This window comes from Rhipicephalus microplus, chromosome 3 (genome assembly GCF_043290135.1).
Source record: "Rhipicephalus microplus isolate Deutch F79 chromosome 3, USDA_Rmic, whole genome shotgun sequence".
NCBI classification, from domain to species: domain Eukaryota; kingdom Metazoa; phylum Arthropoda; class Arachnida; order Ixodida; family Ixodidae; genus Rhipicephalus; species Rhipicephalus microplus.
In genome coordinates this window covers 212,072,550-212,092,471 of record NC_134702.1, presented here as the reverse complement: position 1 = coordinate 212,092,471, position 19,922 = coordinate 212,072,550, and the positions used below count along the sequence as shown (strand labels likewise).

General features: G+C 44.8%; 1 protein-coding gene across 1 annotated transcript in view; it reads right to left on the bottom strand.

Moving 5' to 3' along the window:
• The window catches only part of LOC142804121 (caspase-14-like), a 50,799-nt gene that overhangs the window by 24,486 nt on the left and 6,391 nt on the right, over positions 1–19,922 (bottom strand). The window contains exon 2 of the mRNA XM_075890703.1: positions 2,348–2,576. Coding sequence (XP_075746818.1) covers positions 2,348–2,576 — 229 coding nt within the window. The remainder of the gene's footprint in view (positions 1–2,347; positions 2,577–19,922) is intronic.

The following is a 19,922-nucleotide window of genomic DNA, read 5'->3' as shown; positions in this document are numbered from 1 at the left end:
TTATACACTTGCTTCCACAAAACACTCACTTTGAGACATTTACGTTTGCTTCCACAAAACACTCACTTTGAATCGCTATCGAATGGTTTCCCCATTGTATACCATCACACAGGCACTGATTTTCGTTATAGTTTCCTCCCTCTGGGATTCAATTGGCTGCAATATTTGACTGTTGCATGTATCGTTGTGCCAAACGAAATAAATCAACTAGAAACTAAGAGGTGGCACGGTGGTTCCACTGCTTGGCTGCTGACCTGACAAAAACAGATTATATCACAGCCACAGCAGTCTCATTTCGATGGAACTGAAATGATAGAAGCCCGTGTATAATGTGCGATGTCAGCGCATGTTAAAAAAATTTCCGATAGTAGCCCTCATCCATAGCCCTCTACTATGGCCTCTAACAGCCTGCATTGCTTCGGGGTGTTAAAATCAACACACTGACAAGAAACTCGGTTGTTGTACCCAGGAAGGAGCAACAGTTTTTTTGTAAATGGAAAATATTTAACCCAGCTGAACTCAATTACCAGCAAAAATGGTTTTATCGAGCCAATGTCACACGAGATAGATTCTGTTAAACCCGACACTGGTCGTGTTTTGCTATAAAGAGCAGGAATTGTCACTGCTACATGATGCCACAATCACTCATGATGCAGACGACAGCCTATAATTGCAACCAAGACATTTGATCACAATCAAATGTGCTTAGATCAAGCAAAATTAGAATCTAAGGCGTTCATGTCGCAGCAACTGCTTCAGATATGGTGATATGAAAATGGCTCAATTGAGGCCAGTCTCAGCGATAGTTATGACAACAGTGAATTGGAGATAAGCAAAGAACACAAGTATTTTCATCTTGTGTTCAGCACAGGCAGACGCTGAGGGACGGGCCATTCTTTCATGTGCTGCATCTTAGGTGCAACCAGTATCTCCAGTCATCGTCCAGGCATAGGCAACTGGTGCAATCATTTACAGATGTATAATGAAAGCCGGACTGCCACGGCGGACTATAAAAAGAGCTATGCGCTTGTTTAAAACAAAAAATTAAAAAAAAACATTTACAATGAACCATTGCCTGCTCCTGTATGCAGCCAAATACCTTGGCACCACCTGCAATAATGTCACAAAGGCTCAACCAATTAGAGCTGATGAGTTTCACAATGCCACCCAAGATTCTTGCTCCACATTTATATAAAACTAGGATTACTGTGCAATGGTTTAAGCAAATCATTTAGCAGATTTTCAAGCTCGCACACGTCCTGCAACAAAGCTACATAACATTATTTTTTTCAAAATCCTTTACTGTTTCTTTAAATGATGCACTGAAGTCGTATGCAAATGACATTACTGGCATGGCCGAGAGTATGTGACTTCATGGACTATTCTAAATGATGCAGCTGATGTAGATACGTGCCTGCCAGCTTGCACTGTCTCCCTAAATGTGATTCTTGTGGAACGAAGAAGAGCAACATTCAATTGTTTTCATGCCACCCATGCCCCTCGGAATGCGGAAACTAAATTGCTTCTAAGTGATCTATACACTGAGCTTTTTTGTTTGCAATATCCAAACCAAGTGAGGGGCCTGTCAAGCATTTGCTGTCCCAAACCTTTGCCTACTCCTTCTATCTATTCCAGTCACCAAAAAAAAAAAAGTGAGAGAAGGAGAAGCTTTAGATATGGTACTGAAACTTTAGCCAACACACACAAGAACACAGACGAAAGGTTCACAAAGACTAGCGCTGGTCCTCCTGAACCTGTTTTCTGTGTCCTCGAGTGTGTCTGCTAAAATTTCAGTATGCAGCAAAACCAACTAGCCAGCCTTTCCGCATTATTTAAGCATTAGACTGACATTTTTGGTTTCAGAATGGAATGAAAGGAAGATGAATAGTTTACTTACTCTTGTAGAAATGGCTCAAAATGCATTGAGAAAATACATGCAATAATCAGTAACTACAGAGCATGTCCAGCAGTTCCTGAAAATGGAGAGCTGCGGCCATGTGGCATTGTTAATTGGAGCTCGACAGTGGACCGCACATGCTCTTAAAAACCCACACTGCCAAAACTGGCATCCAGACATTCGCTAGAGCATCCTAAAGTGTGATTATAGTTTTGTTCATGTATTTATTAAACCTATTCTCAGGTAAGAAACTCTACAAAAATAGGGGAAGTGCCAAGGTTGACACACATGATAAAAACTTGGTTGCACGTACAAAGCTAACACGGAATAATACAATAACAGGTTTGTGATCAAGAGCTGGATCTATTCATCTGTTGGTAATATACAAGGATTGTTTCTATTTTTAAGCAACGGCCAGCTCAAACTCTGCCACTCACGAGCACCACCCACCATTGTGAGCAGAGTCAACACGGGCATCGCCACCGCCAAAAGGCTGCACCCCGTGTGGTAGAGGTTGCACTGCGGGCAGTTCTGGTGGAGGCCGCCCGGTTAGTAGCCCAACGGCCTGGAACATGCCATTCTCTCGAAGAATGGAGAGGAAGCGGTCATAGGCCAGTGGCCCCCTCTTAGGAAGTCGGTACAGCAGGCACAGGTTGCGCTCGTTCAGGTCTTTCTTTTCCTGCAACATGCAAGTGTTGTGAGATCCTTAGCAAGCAACCCTCTCCCTTTTTAGTAGATTAAAAAACAATTACCCCATCTCCCGCTAAACAGCATCATGTAATAGATGAAAAGCAGTGGGTACAGGCAGCGGCATGACGCTGGCGCTCATCATGGCGTTGCGCAAGAGAAAAACCTGGGAAGGCGCAAACCAGGCAGCGATGGGCCGGTGTTTCCCACTAGAACATTCCAATCTCTGCTAATGGGCAATGAGAGACAGAAGACTCCGATTGCACACAAAGACCAGAAGTCCGCTTTTAGTTAACGTGCACGCTGCAAATTCTTATTGTTCAACAACGCATCGGAGAAATCTCCCACCGAAACTACCTTGGAGGTCAAGATCGAGTGCCTACACATACAGACCAGCCAGTGAACAGTTTTGCAGCATGAGCAGTCAGTTTTTTCAATCAAGAAACTAGCTAGCAGACGCTGCTTGCTTTGGCGTTGTGAGGTGAGAAGGGGGAAGACACACATGTGCAGTGAGGGGGATCACACCGCACACCGAATTGAGCTCGATCCCAAAACGCCTCTCATCTAAAAGGCTTGGAGGACGTTTGAGCTTCCTTTTCAAGAGTAGCGATAGTGTGATTGCGCATCGCGCACATTGCCTTCTCAACTGCTAGTCAGGCCTTGGTTTTCAGTGCATGCCTCAAACCTGCTGCAAGGAAACGAACAACTGTGAGTGACACTGGCCGTTTCGAATAATCTTGGAATGTCTACTGGAAATACAGTTGTCAAGTGTGCACTACACCAAGATTCTTACTTTTGTGAATCAGTGAAAAGCTCACCATGTGCCTTTAAGCCAACACACAAAACAATGCAGCTGCTCACTTTCTCAGTGCTTTTGCTGATGATGGTAATTGAAAATGCCAGCACAATTTGTTATGAGTGGCCTTTATATACACAATCATGCAATTCACATCTATGATACCTGTCGCAATCTACACTTCTGCCATGCTACGTTACATGCTTTAAGGACATCCCTACTACATAAAATTGATACTTTCTTTATTACAGCGATTTTTTCATTGTCACCTCACATATTGCATAGATTCATGGGGATGGACTTTTAAAACATATCTAGAACCCTTACGTATACTACAAAAGCGAGCACTTCGAATAATAAACAATGCTAGATATGATCAACACAGCGCGCCATTGTTTCGTAATATGGAAATCATACCATTCGATAATTTACGACAGCAAAAAATTGCACTTACCGTCTATAATGTCATTTCTTATAGCCTGCCCTTTCATATATCAGTATTTTCATCCTCTTGCCGCCTTACCAGACGTGCCACATTACATAATTTCAATCTTCCGCCTACTAACAATGTTTATGGCAAACGATTGCTACAATTTGCTGGAGTAAAGGTCTGGAATGATATACCATGCCAAATAAAAGAAAGCAAAAGTTTTGCCTGTGCTCTTAAAAAATACTTTCTGCAGAAAAATGAACAGGTACACTAACACACACCTCGTTGTAATCTCCACTTCGTTATGTATAGATTATATGTCTAACAAAATCATACTTGACATGATATACGTACCTTTATGTATTTGATGTATTGCATACATACAATCCGTTGTTTGCATGGAACAATGCTGCAAGATACTGCAAATGACTTATCACAAATATGTTTCCTTCTTATATTTTGTTTCGATTTTTTTCTTGTATGATTGAAGAGTACTTATAAAATATCTGCTTTGTTAACACAATCTGTTCCTTTAAATGCATATTTATTTGGACCCCCTACTGGCCAGTGGCTATGGGTCTAACCAGTGTTGTGTATTTTCATGTAATAGGAGAACTTGAAATAAAATAAAAATGAAAATGAATGAAAGCTGTTATGGGATCCCAAGGGTCGCGTGCAGGGCTGTAGTTGTCTGCCGTCGCCACCGCTGTCGCCGGTGTCCATAACACCATTATCACATGAAGTAAGAAAAAGAACTTAGAAAACGAAAAACACCAAGACACATCGAGATTTGAACACGGGTCCCCTGTGTGCACGCCAAGTATTCCCGCTGAGCCACGCCAGTGCTGGGAACTTGGCCTTAGGCAAGCTTGATGTCAGAAAGGAATCGTGTTATTATGAGTAATAAAGTGTTTTAGAACAGTAAGAAACAACGAGGTGTCACACAATGCGAATAGCAGAATGAGTGTGTCGTCAAATGTTCAAACCATTTATAAAAGCTTCATCTTCTTCACCTATTAACTGTAGTGCATATCCACTGTGGGGAATTGTGGGGATTACAAAAGCTTATGGCATAATTCTTCACGGTCATTAGCCACAACACAAAAAAAATGCCCAAGGTTCCTTGCAAGGGTGCAGTGACTACGATGCTTCTCCGAAGAATGACAAAGGATGGCATAGTGAATACCTGCATACTACACAATGATTAATTCTATAGCGGATACCCTGCAAGTGTGCTTGCAGCAGCTACCCAGAGTTAAAAAAAAAGGCTCTGAAAGGCCACGGATTGGCCAGGGGGCGCTCGTCCAGTGCGGATGTGCGAACACGTCGGCTCCCGTTTGTTCAAGCGTTCTGGCACGGATTTTTTGCCTCAACTAGCAAGAACTGTGCATCATTCGACGCCGGTTGTTGTAGTGAACCAGCAGATACCAACATCTTACCGGTGAGTGAAATTTTTGGACATCCCCAGGACTTTTACCCACGCCACGCAGACGCCTCGCGCGTCGACGCGTTTCTCGGGCGCTGCAACAGCGTCGCGACGACGCCTAACGCGTCGTCGAGCTGAAGAATGGCCTCCAAACTCAATGTGTCGGTTGTAGAAGGCATGGACATCAATCCGGAAGAAGCGGAGTGCGCGGGATGGATTGAAGTAGCCAGCAAGAAGAAGAAACTTGCCGAGCGGGCGGATTGTAATGCTGGTAATGCGCCCACGTCAGCGACAGGAAGCGGTAAAGGCGGCTCCCGCACTGCCGCCTCACAGAACGTGTTGAGGCGTGTTGTGAAAGCTTCCAGGATCCCAAACCTTCCCAGGGATCACTTTAGGACCATTATACGGCCACGTGGAGGGATGGATGTCAAGAAGACAGACCTTCTTATCTTCAAGCGCTCGCTCGCAAAGGCGGCTTCCCTAACAGCAGAGCAGGTGTTCGACGACACGCTGTGCACGAACCCCTTCCAGAACATTTTCGTCGTTGCCACGCCGTTCGAGGCGAACGCGCGCGCCTACGCCAGGGTCCAAGAGATAAGTATGGGCTCGACTGTCATAGGCTTGGCGGCTTACGTGGCTGCGTCTGACGACACATGTAAAGGAGTGATCCGTGGTATCAATGTGGATCTCAGTGACGCAGAACTGACGGAGATGATCGTCAACCGGAGGAACCCTGACGCTCTGGGGGTTCGAAGAATCAAGAAGACACCAACAGTGATCGTGTTGTTTGACGGACAAAAGGTCCCCCAGCACGTCGTGTGTGATGGTGTTCGATACCCTTGTTCCTTGTATCGCAGGCAAGTGGACGTGTGCTATGCATGTGGTGATTTGGGCCACAGGTCCGATGTTTGCCCCAAGGGCGATGAACAGAAGAAATGCCGCGGATGCGGCATGCAGTCACCATCACCGGATCATCAGTGTGATCCCACGTGTGTCATCTGTGGCGGAGCGCACCCAACGGCGGACCGCAAGTGCAGAAAGCGCTTCCAGGTGCCCTACATCGTGCGCCAAAGACGGCGGCGCCGCCGTAGGCGCGCGCGGCGTGGCTCCGACACAGCTGGAGGCGAAGAAGGACTGGCGGAAGAAGAATCATTCTCCAGCACTCATCGCAGCAGATCGGCATCTAGAGGACGCTCCCGCTCCAGAGGACGCTCCGGCAGCAAATCGCGCTCTCGCTCCAGAGGGCGTGACAAGGGCAGCAGTCGCTTCCGTTCGAGAGGACGATCGGGTTCCAAGGGCCGCATTCAGAAGCAAATGTCTTGGGCGGACAAGGCCAGGATGAACATCCCAAGCGGCCAAGAGGTAACGCAGGGCATTTTACCAGAGCAAAAAAGAGAACAATCAGAGATTTTAATGCTTAAAAAAGAAAATGCAGAACTTAAAGAAGCACTACGAACGCTGAGGGCCGAGTTCGAGCTCTTCCGCAACTCGCGTGAACCCCGTGAAGTAGCCACACCCATACCGGTTCAAGCAGGAGGGTCGAATAAGCGCAAGGCCGTTTCGCCCCCCGCGATCGCGGAAAGCGAGGCAATGCAAAGTGACGAGTCCCCCGCTCAGGTCCCTGAGAAAAATGTACTCGCCTCTTTAACGGCAATTGAGGAATCGCTCAAGCAGGTGAGAGAGGCCTTAGCCATTCAATCTAGCACAATCGAACGTATGGACGGGAGCGTCTCCCACCTGACACGTCGAGTAGGAATCCTCGAATCTAAAATGAAAATGATTGACTCTAGCAAACTCAAGACGACCAACACTGGTACGATTGCAAAAGCCAAGATAGTGCAGCAGGATTCGGACGCTACGAGTTCGCCGCAGGCTATGTTCCTTCAATAATATTCAAAATGGCGGGCCAAACCGGAAACATAATTATCTGGCAGTGGAATTGCGCAAGTTTCTTAAGGCGTAAAGCTGCTCTACTGCAGCTCATCAAAGCACAGGTGTCAATGCCGCACGTCCTGCTCTTGCAGGAAACCCTTAGCGAGAAGGTAGTTCTCTCGGGCTACCGTTCGATTAGCCAAAAAGGCGCAAATGGCAGAGGTATCGCCACGTTGGTCAGGAAAGATACCTCCTTTGAGCAGCACGAAGTCAAAATTTGCAACTCGGATAAGAGATCCGGTCTCGAGGCACAATTAATTGAAATCATTCCCAACGGCAAAATCCGAAGCAACATATTCGTTTTTAACCTGTATAGCCCTCCTTCGGCTTATAAACACAATATCCGCTCACTCCTTCATAGGGTCGCAACTGCCGCCAGATCGCACCCTTTAATAGTAGCTGGGGATTTCAACGCTCCCCATCCGTCTTGGGGCTATGTTACGAGGACAAAGAAAGGGGCCAATCTAGTTGCAGCCAGTATAGACTTAAACCTAACGCTTATCTCCGACCCGCGTTTTCCCACGAGGCTGGGAAACTCGGTCGCCAGAGACACGATGCCTGATCTCAGCTTCACTAGAAATGCGGTGGTCGAGTGGTCCAACTTACAGGAGAACTTGGGAAGCGACCACAGCATCATAGAACTCCGGATGGAAATAAGAGCACCACCCCCAAGAACCTATAAATATACAGACTGGGACCTTTTTAGGCAAATCAGAGGTGAAGATGAGTCAGTACATGACACCTTCAGTGAACTTCTTGTACAAATCCAGAAGGATGTCGAGAAGGCCACCAAAGAAATAGTAACAGAATTTGATGCTCCGGGGATGGATGCAAGGTTAGCGCACCTCCTGGACGCCAAACGCTCTCTCATCGAGAGATGGAAAAAACAAAGGCTAAATCGCAGGCTACGGAAAAAGATTGCGGAGCTCAATCGGCATATTGAGGAGCACTGCTCCGAACTCCATAAACAACAATGGAGGGACGCCTGCTCGGCTGCGGACGGGAAAATGCGCAAAGGAGGCAAATGGACCCTCTTCAAACACCTCCTAGATGATGGACAATCCAAAGGCAATGAGAAACTAGCCATAGACCGACTTATTAATAAGGAGAAAATGGCAGGCATCTCAGAAGCTTCCCAATTTCAGATACTTGCCAACAAGTACCTTCCGCTTAGCCAGAGCTCAACTTCTGTCCCCCACCGGTATGAGGGTGTGCCTTCCCCAGAGTTGGACGCTCCCTTCACGGAAGCTGAGATCAGGGAAGTGCTCCATAGCCTAAACGGAAGGTCTGCCCCAGGTCCCGATGGAGTTACGAATCAGCTCTTAAGAAATTTGGATGATAAAGCCATTCAGGCCTTAGTGAAGGAGATAAACAGGGTATGGGAGGAGGGCGTCGTACCAGAAACTTGGAAGAGGGCAACAGTGGTCTTAATCCCCAAGCCAGGTAAATCACCCAGCTTAGATCACCTCCGCCCGATCTCCCTTACTTCTTGCCTTAGCAAAGTAGCAGAACATGCAGTACACAACAGGATATCGCGCTACATCGAGAGGAATGACCTATTTCCATATAATATGGTAGGTTTCAGGCCCTCACTTTCCACGCAAGATGTCATGCTCCTCCTCAAAGCACACATAATTGACTTTCCAAGCAAAGATGTAAAAGGGGTCCTCGCACTGGACCTTACTAAAGCATTCGATACTGTCAAACACGACTATATTCTTAAGGAGATATCGGCTTTGAACCTGGGAGTTAAATTCTTCTCCTTCGTTGAATCTTTCCTCGAGAGTCGGACGGCGGCAATAAAATTGGGACAATCAGTCTCGGAGCCTTTCAAACTCGGACGAAGGGGTACTCCCCAAGGGGCAGTTATCTCCCCCCTTATATTCAACATAGCCATGCGCAAGCTGTCGGCAAGCTTTTCTAAAGTTCCTAATGTCGGACACGCTTTATATGCTGACGACATTACAATCTGGTGTCCCGGAGGATCAGAGGCGGCGGTTGAACAAGCTCTACAGGAGGCTCTGGACGTTAGAGTCTTTCCTGGAAGGTACGGGACTGGCTCTTTCGCCGGAAAAGTCGGAGTTCCTGCTGTACAGACAGGCTAGACGAGGTGTTAGGGGACTCACCCCTCTCGATCAGGTGCCCATTAGCGTTTGCACCAAGGATGGTCGCACAATTCCTAGAGTCAATTCTATGAAAATTCTGGGGCTTTTATTAGACTCTAAGAGATGCAACGCAAAGACTATAGCCCATCTCACCACAAAAACAGAGAACATTCTGAGATTAATTATGCGGGTGTCCAACAAGAAGGGCGGCATAGGCGAGGATATCCTCCTTAGGGCCCACCACGCTTTCCTCATGAGCCATATCATATACATAGTGGCGGCTCTCAATTGGACCAAAACGGAAAGGGATAAATTGGACACGCTCATGCGCAAAAGTGTCAAAAAGGTGCTCGGCGTCCCAATCACGACTAGCACAGAAAAACTCATGAAGTTGGGAGTGCACAACACCACTTCGGAATTAATTGAAGCGCAAAGGTCAGCACAAATAATTCGGTTATCGAGTTTCAAAACAGGAAGAAAACTGCTCGATGCGGCAGGTCTCCATCCTATCTTCAATCAAGGAGAAACTACGCAGCTTGATTATCAAACAAGGAATTCCTTTATTGTTGACCCTCTTCCACGAAACATCCATCCCCAACACAATAAAGGTCGTAGGTTGGCGAGGGCTAGGGCTTTCATAAAGAACCTCTCCGGAACAGAGACATTTGTGGACGCGGCGCGCCACGCCGGCGGCAGCAAGTTTTCCGTGGCAGTCGTCAATGACAGGGGAGAACTTGTCTCGGCAGCTTCAGTGAAGACCTCCTTGGTCGATGTAGCAGAACAGGCTGCTGTAGCGCTGGCATTACTGGACACGAAACGCACCACGGTGTACACCGATTCCCGAGCGGCCGTTAGGGCGTTCGCATCGGGATTGATAGCCACAGAGGCAGCCAGAATTCTCCAGAGCAAACCCCCCTCAGACGTTATTCACCACATAGTCTGGTTTCCCGCTCACATGGGACCAGACGTACTGCCGGGTCACCTGAACCCAAACGAGATAGCCCACGACTGTGCGCGAGGTTTCACAAGCCGCGACGGGGTGGTCTCTCGGGTGAGTGCGGTAGAGCTCGTCCACAGTGATCCTCTCGTTACTTTTCACGAGATAACATCTCATTACAGAGGAGAGCGACAGACTTTTCCTTTTCCCCATCATAAGCTCCACAGATCACAAGCAAGCACGCTCCGCATGCTCCAGACGGGGTCTTACCCCTCTAGGGGCTTTCTGAGCATGCTTCATCCGGATATTGATCCACTTTGCCCAGATTGTGGTGAATTTTGCTCTTTGAGTCACATACTCTGGCAGTGCCCTGCGTTACAGGATTTTAAAACAGAAGAAGACTGGACGACGGCAATCACAGACCCCAGAGAAGACGTCCAGCTTCAGGCTGTCCAGAGGGCCCGTGAACAAGCGGAGAGGCATGGCCTCTCTGTTCCGACATGGGACTAGCCAACGGCTGGGTGGGGACCTACATAGTTGGCCCGCTGCCTTGCCTCTCAGGACCAAATAAAGTTGTTTGTCTTGTCTTGTCTGAAAGGCCACTCTTCCAGCTTTCACTGGGACAGTGCTGTGCGTTTCGTGCAGGCCTGGCGGTTTTTTGAAGAAGCAGTGTTAAGAAACAGCATAGCCATGTGTTAGCACGCCTGCTTGCCACACAGAAAGCCCAGGTTCAATTATGACCCAAACAGATATTTGCATTTATTTTTTTTGCATCTCTCTGGATTTTCCAGTCACAGTTTACGCTGATTTTTCACTCAGAGCCAACAACCGTAACGCTGACACCAGAACATCTGCATAAGAAGGACTGTAACACTATTCCATTAAAATGCACCAGTGAACAGCTGAGCGCAACCTCCCCCCCCCCCTCCCATTTCTTTAAGCCTGTTCTTCGCCACAGAATCTGCAGCTGTGGTTTCTCGGAAGCCCAGTTCTGAGTCTTTCGATAACTGCACGATTTCTTAGTACTCCTACAGTGCGCTTCTGCAGTACTCAGGGTTGCATGATTTGTTGTCACAATTTATCACATCACCACACCTTTTCCCCCTTGTCATAACACTTGAAATTTCAGACAAGGATTCCGTCCTGTTCAATCAAAACAGTGAACGCATACATATTGCATAAGGCATTTCATTAAAATAACAGGTGCACATTCACTTAACGGCTCTTTTGTTCTCATTGTCAATTTTCGTCCACAACCGAGCAAGCCCCCCACCCCAACCCTGCCTCTGCATCAAAGCTGGCCTCATTGCTCTTTCACTGTTGGAAAGGGCACTTGTGCAGGATTTCACGGTAGGAATACGCAAGTGACACAGTCTTTGTGAACACAACACAACTCTGATCCCTATGGTTTAGCAAATGGTAAAATTTAAAACTGAATCAAATACCAATTGAATAATGACTACACCAAATCAAATAGAAATACATATCAAAAACAACTCAAATAGCTATCAAATAGCAAGGCAACCATGTTCAAGACAGACCTAATATTCTAGCAATTTTTTATTCCAAACAAATATTCACAAGCTTCAAGAAAGCAGCATTACCACAATATAAAACCGACCAAAGATACTCCAATTATGCAAACTGAAGTAAGCTCGCATACAGTAGTGAGTAGAGGCTTCAATGTTTGTTTTTTTTTAACTATGCAATGAATGTAGCATTTACTTCCATCTTTGAGGCAGTAGTTTGTCACCAGCTTTTTAAATAATACAAAGACCTCAAAGCTAAATAATGTTTCATGAATGAACATTGTCAATCTAATAATCATGATAGTGGATTAAGGACACATTTGCTTCGATGACACTGGTGCTTAAAGTGAGAAATCCTCCTGTGATGGGTAAAGCTTCTATATGCACATAAAATCTTGGAATTGCACGCATCTTGGCTGTACACTAAATAAAAAAAAGAAAGAGTTGTTAGCTCTTCTGACATGTTCTTTCTTTGGGGATTTTCCCATTGGTGCCGATTATTCTAACATTCTTAGTAAAATATTTGCCGATCCGAATATGCAATAGTTTATTCGAGTACCAAATCTAATAAAATGCTATTTGATTTTTATTTGAAACTTTTAGCTAATACCACACCCCTATTCACGACCTTTGTAAGAGCTTCAAATGTATTTAGTATGCAAGGTTTGTGAAATGCAAGCAGTTCAACCAATTACAGAAAGGCATGAGAAAATATGCAGAATGCAATGGTGGATCATTAACCCCAGGCGAACTTCTGCATTGAGTGATACAGAGATAACAAAGTGAATACTCTAAGGCTAGACAGTCTAACTCATTTTGTGGTCATGCCAGGGGAAATGACACATTTTGCCCACTTTGTGACACACGCAATAAAAGCATTGATGCAAACATATTTTTTATAAGCCGATTACTTTTGGAAAAATTTCATTATCCCCAAGGCAGTTGTACAATGGACGTTATATAAGCTCATTGTATTAACTAACCAAAATTGTACAGCCGTGGCCACGTCTGTGTAAAGCACGCGAGCAGCCAGTTACTCTATGATGCGAAACCTTGAGACAGTTTGGGGCTCTGAAGTGGTGTATCAGGAGCATTCATGTCCTAGTTGTGAGGCTGACTACATCAGAGCCCAATATTGCCTTAAGGTTTTGCCCCACAGAGCAAAAACCATCTGCTTGCATGCTCTACACAGCCGTGGCCGTGGCTATACATATAGTTCCTATGCCTTGAACATACCACCTATCGTTGCTCGTAATAAAGCATTTAAATTTAACCCTTCGAAACACTATGTACACAATTGTGTACATTACTCGTTTTCACTATTTGCATCAAGTAGATGCAATTAAAAGGCAAGATATTTTAACACTTGGGATGAATAGACCCTCCGGCATAATAAATTAGTTTTTATCTAACCTCATTTTGCAGTGCGCTGACACATATGGTCATTTTTCTGAAGGCACTACCACATACGATGAGTCGTGCAACGTGCCCCTTCCTTCGAGCAATGTAAAAAAGAAAAATTTTTCTGGGCTTAAAATGAACATAACAGAAAATAGATTTGCACTACATTCCTTGCTTGTGAGCTTATTTTATTTATGTGAAAGGTAAGCATCTATGAATTTAAGGTAAAAAGATATTCAATTAAAAGTTAATTAGAATGAGTTGTTATAACAGCCTTAAATTCAAAAATTATCTCATTATTTTTGCCGCAATAGCATATTGAGAGAGTCTTGCAGTAACGCTGCAGCGATTTGACACATTTGCTAACAGATCTTTATAAGTGGCGTCTGAAAGGGTTAAATTCTTCACTTTCTTTCTCGAGATACAATAAAGCTCTGAGATACCTTCGCTGGCAACATTCATTCCTAACCACTAGAAGATTTTATAGGCCCGTCTTCACCCAACTGAAAACTCGACTTTCAGGGATCCTCGAGCCCTTTTTTGCGTTGCAGAAATTGCTCTAGACTCGAAACGCTCCTCGAATGGAGAAAATCCTTAGTGTGGTCCTCAAAAATTTCAAGGTAGGTCAGAAGCTCCCTTGAGCACTCCTCAGGTTAGCTTCGAATGGAGAAAATCTCAGTGTGCTCCTCGAAAATTTTAAGGTAGATCAGAAGCTCCCTTGAGTGCTCCTCAGGCTAGCTTACACGCGAACAAGGTAGATGTATCATCGTTCGGCTGATTTAAGAATTCGCTTTTCAAGTTCACCATGTTTCTGACGAACCTGCAAACAAGGCTGAAGCAACGAATTATATGCCTGAGGATTGTTTAGGTGATCGTCCAAACTTTTTGGAAGAGTATAGTGATGCAGAGTTCAAGATCTTGTTGCCTCCACTGATTGCACAATGGTACCTTTTTCATGCAAACTATTTCACTAGCTTTTCTGTATACGTGTACAGTTCTCATATAGCATTGAATAGAAATATATGTCCAGCTGCCCCAACCTATAAATCTCGGTTTGTAAGTTGACACTTGTGCGTCATGTGGATGTTCCTCTTTGCTTGCAAGTCCTTTTTTCTTTTTTACCAAACAGTGGGAGCTTCTTTTCTGTTCATGGCATAATGTGCAGTTGTGAGTTATAGTGAGCGAGCAGTTTTTTCATGCATTGTTCTTTGCTTCCACATAACTACCATTTCTGGTTTTCAACCGTTAATGTGTAATTTTGAACTAGTGAACTCAGAAGCTCCGCTCTTCCCCTGAGTAAACAACGTGCTTGATATCTCCTAGTTAGTGGCGCTATTTTTGTTTTATCTAATCAGATTGATTGATTGATTGATATGTGGGGTTTAACGTTCCAAAACCACTATATGATTATGAGAGACGCTGTAGTGGAGGGCTCCGGAAATTTAGACCACCTGGGGTTCTTTAACGTGCACCCAAATCTGAGCACACGGGCCTACAACATTTCCGCCTCCATCGGAAATGCGTTTTATCTAATCAGAGAAATGAAGCTAAATGCAATTGACAGGCAACAAATGCGTGTCAACATAAGCAATGGAAAGCTTGATTTGATGTGGTGCACACCAGCAAGCCGTCTGCAGTGTCGTCTGCCATACAGTAGGGCCTTTATACAGCATTGGGTAAATTTACTCAGTTCTTTTTTTTTGCGGTTAAAGCTAATATAGACAAACCGGACATGCGCTACAACTCATTAACAAAGAGGTGACGCTCGCAAAGGAATGGGATACCTAGAATATTTTGGTCATCTATTGCATTTCATTTGTCTGCGAAGGATTAATTCCATCATCACATTTTCTGTGCGAGAAAATCTATGCTGTGAAGATGGGTCGAGCAGGTCAAGGTAAGACTTGTAGTCTTCTATTTTATGCCAGTTTATTATTCTTTGCTGCCTGGCAGCAGAATATATATGGGCAAGAACTAAAATCAAGAGCTCTGTGCGTGTATCCCCCGTCCAAAGGGTCATTGTCTTGGGCGAGCTACTACTGATCAGTGATCACTTTGCCTACGAATATGCAGGCTGTACGTACATGTGTTGTGGTATTCGATGCATGCTTAAAAGCAATATCAAAATGAGCTATGCCGCTTCCTTCAAATGTTGTTGTGTTGTCAGACACAACAACCTTAGGAGCTCTGCCACCCCGACATACAATAAACATTTTTTCCACAACAGCACCGACTCAAAAAAAAAAAAAAACTTACAATAGCTGAGAATAGAAAGGAAAATCAAACGCTCTTGTTCTCTCAGAATGCAGGCCACAGCGGGATGTACGCCCTGGGCCAATAGTGTGCAGCAACGAGCAAAGTTTAGAGATCAACTGATACCACAGATAACTTACTGTCTTTTCAGTGTGGGCATATTGACTGCATTTGAGTTATGGGGCCTAAATGCCAATAATTTACCAATGCGACCCATTACAGCAGACCACCATTGTGAAACTGCTAGGCGAGTAAGCAAATTAACTTTTTTACATCTGGCATGTTTATGGTCCAGACTAGACTACACAGGTAAGAGCCAGGAGACCTTGTCATTCTTTAACCTCCCTTTGCCCGCTGCATCGCACATTTTCAGTCTTCGACTTCCGAACTGAGCAGCTCTACCTGCCAATGCTTTCAAAGGGCCTCAGGAGAACTCGATAGCGTGGGAAATTCCCACAGTATATGTTTACATGATGTCCCTTTTGTTTTGCACAGTTTGCTTTTGTTGTCTGGGTACATATAGGAAGAAACATTCAGGAAATGCAGCTCTGCTCCTCGAGAAGACCAGACAACATCGCGTTAGGAAGTTTTAGTGCTGGGTACGCATTCTCTTGGGACGATGCTGGCTTGGGAGCGCGCGGCGTTGCGTGCCCAACCCATACCCAACCGGAATGCCTTTTAGTTGGTGCCACGGTGGCACGCACGCAAACGCAAGCCGCACGAAGTTCACACACGCTCTCAGAGCCATAGCGTCTTGTCGCGTGAGTATTATTTAAGTCTTTTTATGATTTAAAATGTTAAATTGAACATAAATAGTGATCAGGACACTTTTTTTATTGTGTACAGCAATCTGGTATACGCAAAAAAGTGAAAAACACAAGTTTACTGTAACGACAGTGTCGACATCTTGTGACACTTTGTGCAAACGCAGTCATGAACATGTTAGTTTACGCGTAATGTTTTTGAGATGAAAATGAATAAAAAGGTTACTCATTTGTAATATTGTCGCAGCGCAGTTTTTGCACCAGATTTACAATGCACAATGTTTCTGCAATAACAAAGTTGTGGTTGTGTTTCACTATGGCCACACTAGATGGCGCCACCTATTCAGGTAGTTGGGCGCTGGCATATGCCTGTTAGTTTCTATGTTCCAGGCCACTCTAGCTTTGGAAATCTGGCTGAAACCGTGTAATCGCTATAAGTGCTCGCACTTTGGCTTATTTTAACTCGACGGCTAGAGTATACGCAGTGCGGATACTGTGAGTTCTTGTGAAGGTGGACCGCGCGGACGCATGGCCCTATTGCCCCAGCGATCTTGTGACGCATCTGTTTGGGGTTTCGCGCATGCGCAATACCGCCGCCCCAACGTCCTGCGTATGCAAGCCGCTTGGGTACCCAGCACTAAAACTTCCTATTGTTAGAGGGTCAAACCTTGCTGGCGGCAAACAAGTGAATCACCACCGTTTTAGCTTCCAATGAAACTTCTTTATGGCTTCCGATGTTCCATCGCAGTCCTGGAGCATGAACGCGGAGTGCGTTTGGCCATGTTTGTTTTTGCTCAACAATTTTTTTTATAATTAAAGACTGACCCACTGAGGCAAATGTCACTGTTGTATTCTCCCGAGCAGTTATTTGGCTGCGCCCCGCCGGTAACGTCTTTTTTTTTTTCTTTTTGCAGTTGCGGACTTTTGCTGCAAGGTGTCGGCAGCTGAAGTGGCGCCGCCGGAGCTTGTTATTTTTGTATATTATGTGACATATGAACGCCAGCGGACACCCACTTTTAACGGGAGTTTCACCTTTTAAATATTTCTCCCTCTGTGCCCAGGCATAGTTGTGGGAAGTTCCTGTTAGGGTGCATGGGGTTTGGGTAGGACAATGTTTGTAACTGCAGGCATTCAGTCGCTTGCTTCCTGCGTAGACTCGGGTGGGGTGCGGGGCGAAGTTTTTATTTTTTGTTTATCCCTCATTGTTGTGCCACTCGTCCACACTGTGAGGCCGTTCTTCGCATCTAGGCTTGTTTTTTTTTTTTTGCACGATGAATGCCCTAAGAAGGAAACTTGAGTTCGTTGCAAAGCTGGAGATAAATATTACTATCAAAAATGGAGAAAAGTCTGATGTTGCCGTTGCTGACAGCATCGCAAAAGTAAAATTAGGTATGAAATTAAAAAAAAAGCAAACATTGTAGTCAAGACAGAGAACACTCTTCCGGTGCCCGACAAGCAAGCACAGCTGTGTACGAAGATGTTGACAGAGCATATACATCTATATCATATCTTACTGCGTATAACCTGCCCTGTAACTCGCCCCACAACCTCAGCTCAAAACCATGATAGAATACAAAACTTTGAAGAAAAGAAGGGAAAGAAAAAATCCTGCACATTGCCGTAAAGAGTGCCATAAAGCCAACTTGCACCAAAAATACAATATTTCTATTAAAAGATATATATGAAACTATTCAATATGTTGTGAGTTCATGAGAAACAGGTTTAACTGTAATACTGTGAATAGCTAGAAGCATTTTTTTCTTCGCCGTTTTCTTTATGAGAAAAATACTGTGTGTCAGATGAGTGCGCCTAATTCTCAGTGGGCATGATATTGCCGCGAGGCGTATTGCGGATAGTGTTGCGCATGCCAATGCCGCCGGCACGCGGCCTTGTCGTGGTCCAGGATGCACCGCGACTCATCTGCGAAGATCATGGTCCGCACTTCGACCATTCGTTGATACCGAGATAGCGCCAGACGCTACGTCGACTGTATCTCGGATGGTGAACGCGCCTTGCGTTCCAGTGGGACATTTCTGTTACCCGACAGCCGTCGAACGCGCCTTGCGTTCCAGTGGGACATTCTGTTCCCCGACGGCCGTCGAACGCGCTGTTCGCCTCCCGCTAAGCCGGTGTGTCTGTTTTCCTTTAGTGGGCGCAAGTCCGCCAAATAAACGCATTTCCTATTTCTACTAACCTCCCGGTCTCCTGTCTTCGGGCCACCCTCACTCTTACGTGACATCTGGTGGAGGTGCGGGGTATGATCTATATGACCTCAATAAACCACTGTCAGTGATGGCACGCTTTCCATTTCCTAAGTAAGTATTTACATAGAGCTTGCCTATTAAAACATCAATAGAAAGGAGCATTTATATCGTTATTTATCCGAGAGTTTTTTTCAGACCCAGAGAAGGTCTGGAATGGCCAGGTAAGGTAGAACATCTGCTTGACCGATGCCAAAGTAAAAAAAAAAGAAACCCATAAAGTTCACTCAATTAACAAACTCGACCCAAGGAGCACTGTCATCATGCGCATTTACCGGCTTAAAAACAACATATCTTGCTTTACCAATACCTCAGTGTGATTTGCTTAGAGCCCAACTTAAAGTTCAAATAAACAATAATCGGCATCAGTTTCAAGCACACCTAGGCAGTTAACTCGCAACAACAAACTTCTGTTGTCACCTTACAAAACTACATTTGCAGTGAGTGGGATGTTCATAAAGTGATTTATTTGTAAAATAATGTATAGTGGACCTAGAACAGATCTTTGAGGAACACCAGGAGTTAATTTCTGAGTTTGCAAATAGAATCCATTGTGACATATGCACTGTAATTTAGAAGTGAAGTAATTTCGAACCACGCTTACTTAGATTCTGTGGAATGACAGTCAATATGATGATATCGTTAATTAAGTCAATAGCTTTTCTGATATGCCGGAAGAGAACGAATCATGTAATAAGTTTTTCACAGAAACATCGAGAATTCGTCCTTTGATCTTAACATGAAACAGTTAAGTAAACTCAATTTGCCACAGCCCAACAGTTAATTAATATGGGCCCAATCATAAGTTAAAAACTTATTTACAGTGCCTTTTAATGCGTACCCTCCGTTTTACCATCTTCATAGTTTGATTGATATGTGGGGTTTAACGTCCCAAAACCACTATATGATTATGAGAGACGCCGTAGTGGAGGGCTCCGGAAATTTAGACCACCTGGGGTTCTTTAACGTGCACTCAAATCTGAGTACACGGGCCTACAACATTTCCGCCTCCATCGGAAATGCAGCCGCCGCAGCCGGGATTCGAACCCGCGCCCTGCGGGTCAGCAGCCGAGTACCTTAGCCACTAGACCACCGCGGCGGGGGCGTCTTCATAGTTTAACGGTGTACTAAACATGCAACGTTTCTAACTACAGAACCCAACTTTTGACCTTACTTTGCATTAAAAGCAGTTTTTACAATTAAATAAAAAATACAGGAGTATAGATATTGATTCTAATTCAAACAACACCAGAGCCACCTATATGCAATAGAATCCCTTTAGCAATTTTCATAAAATCAGAAAATATCAATCGGATGAGGCACTGTGTCAGATATGCCATGATGAATCTGTGACAATATATATCAGTGAAAGCTATGATTGTTGCCTGTTGGAGAATCTTTTTTTTTTTCATTGCCTGAATAATAGAATACACCTACATTTCAATTCAGTGATAGCAAAGCAGAACTGGAGCGCCCACTCGTTACGAATGTTTCGGAATCCATT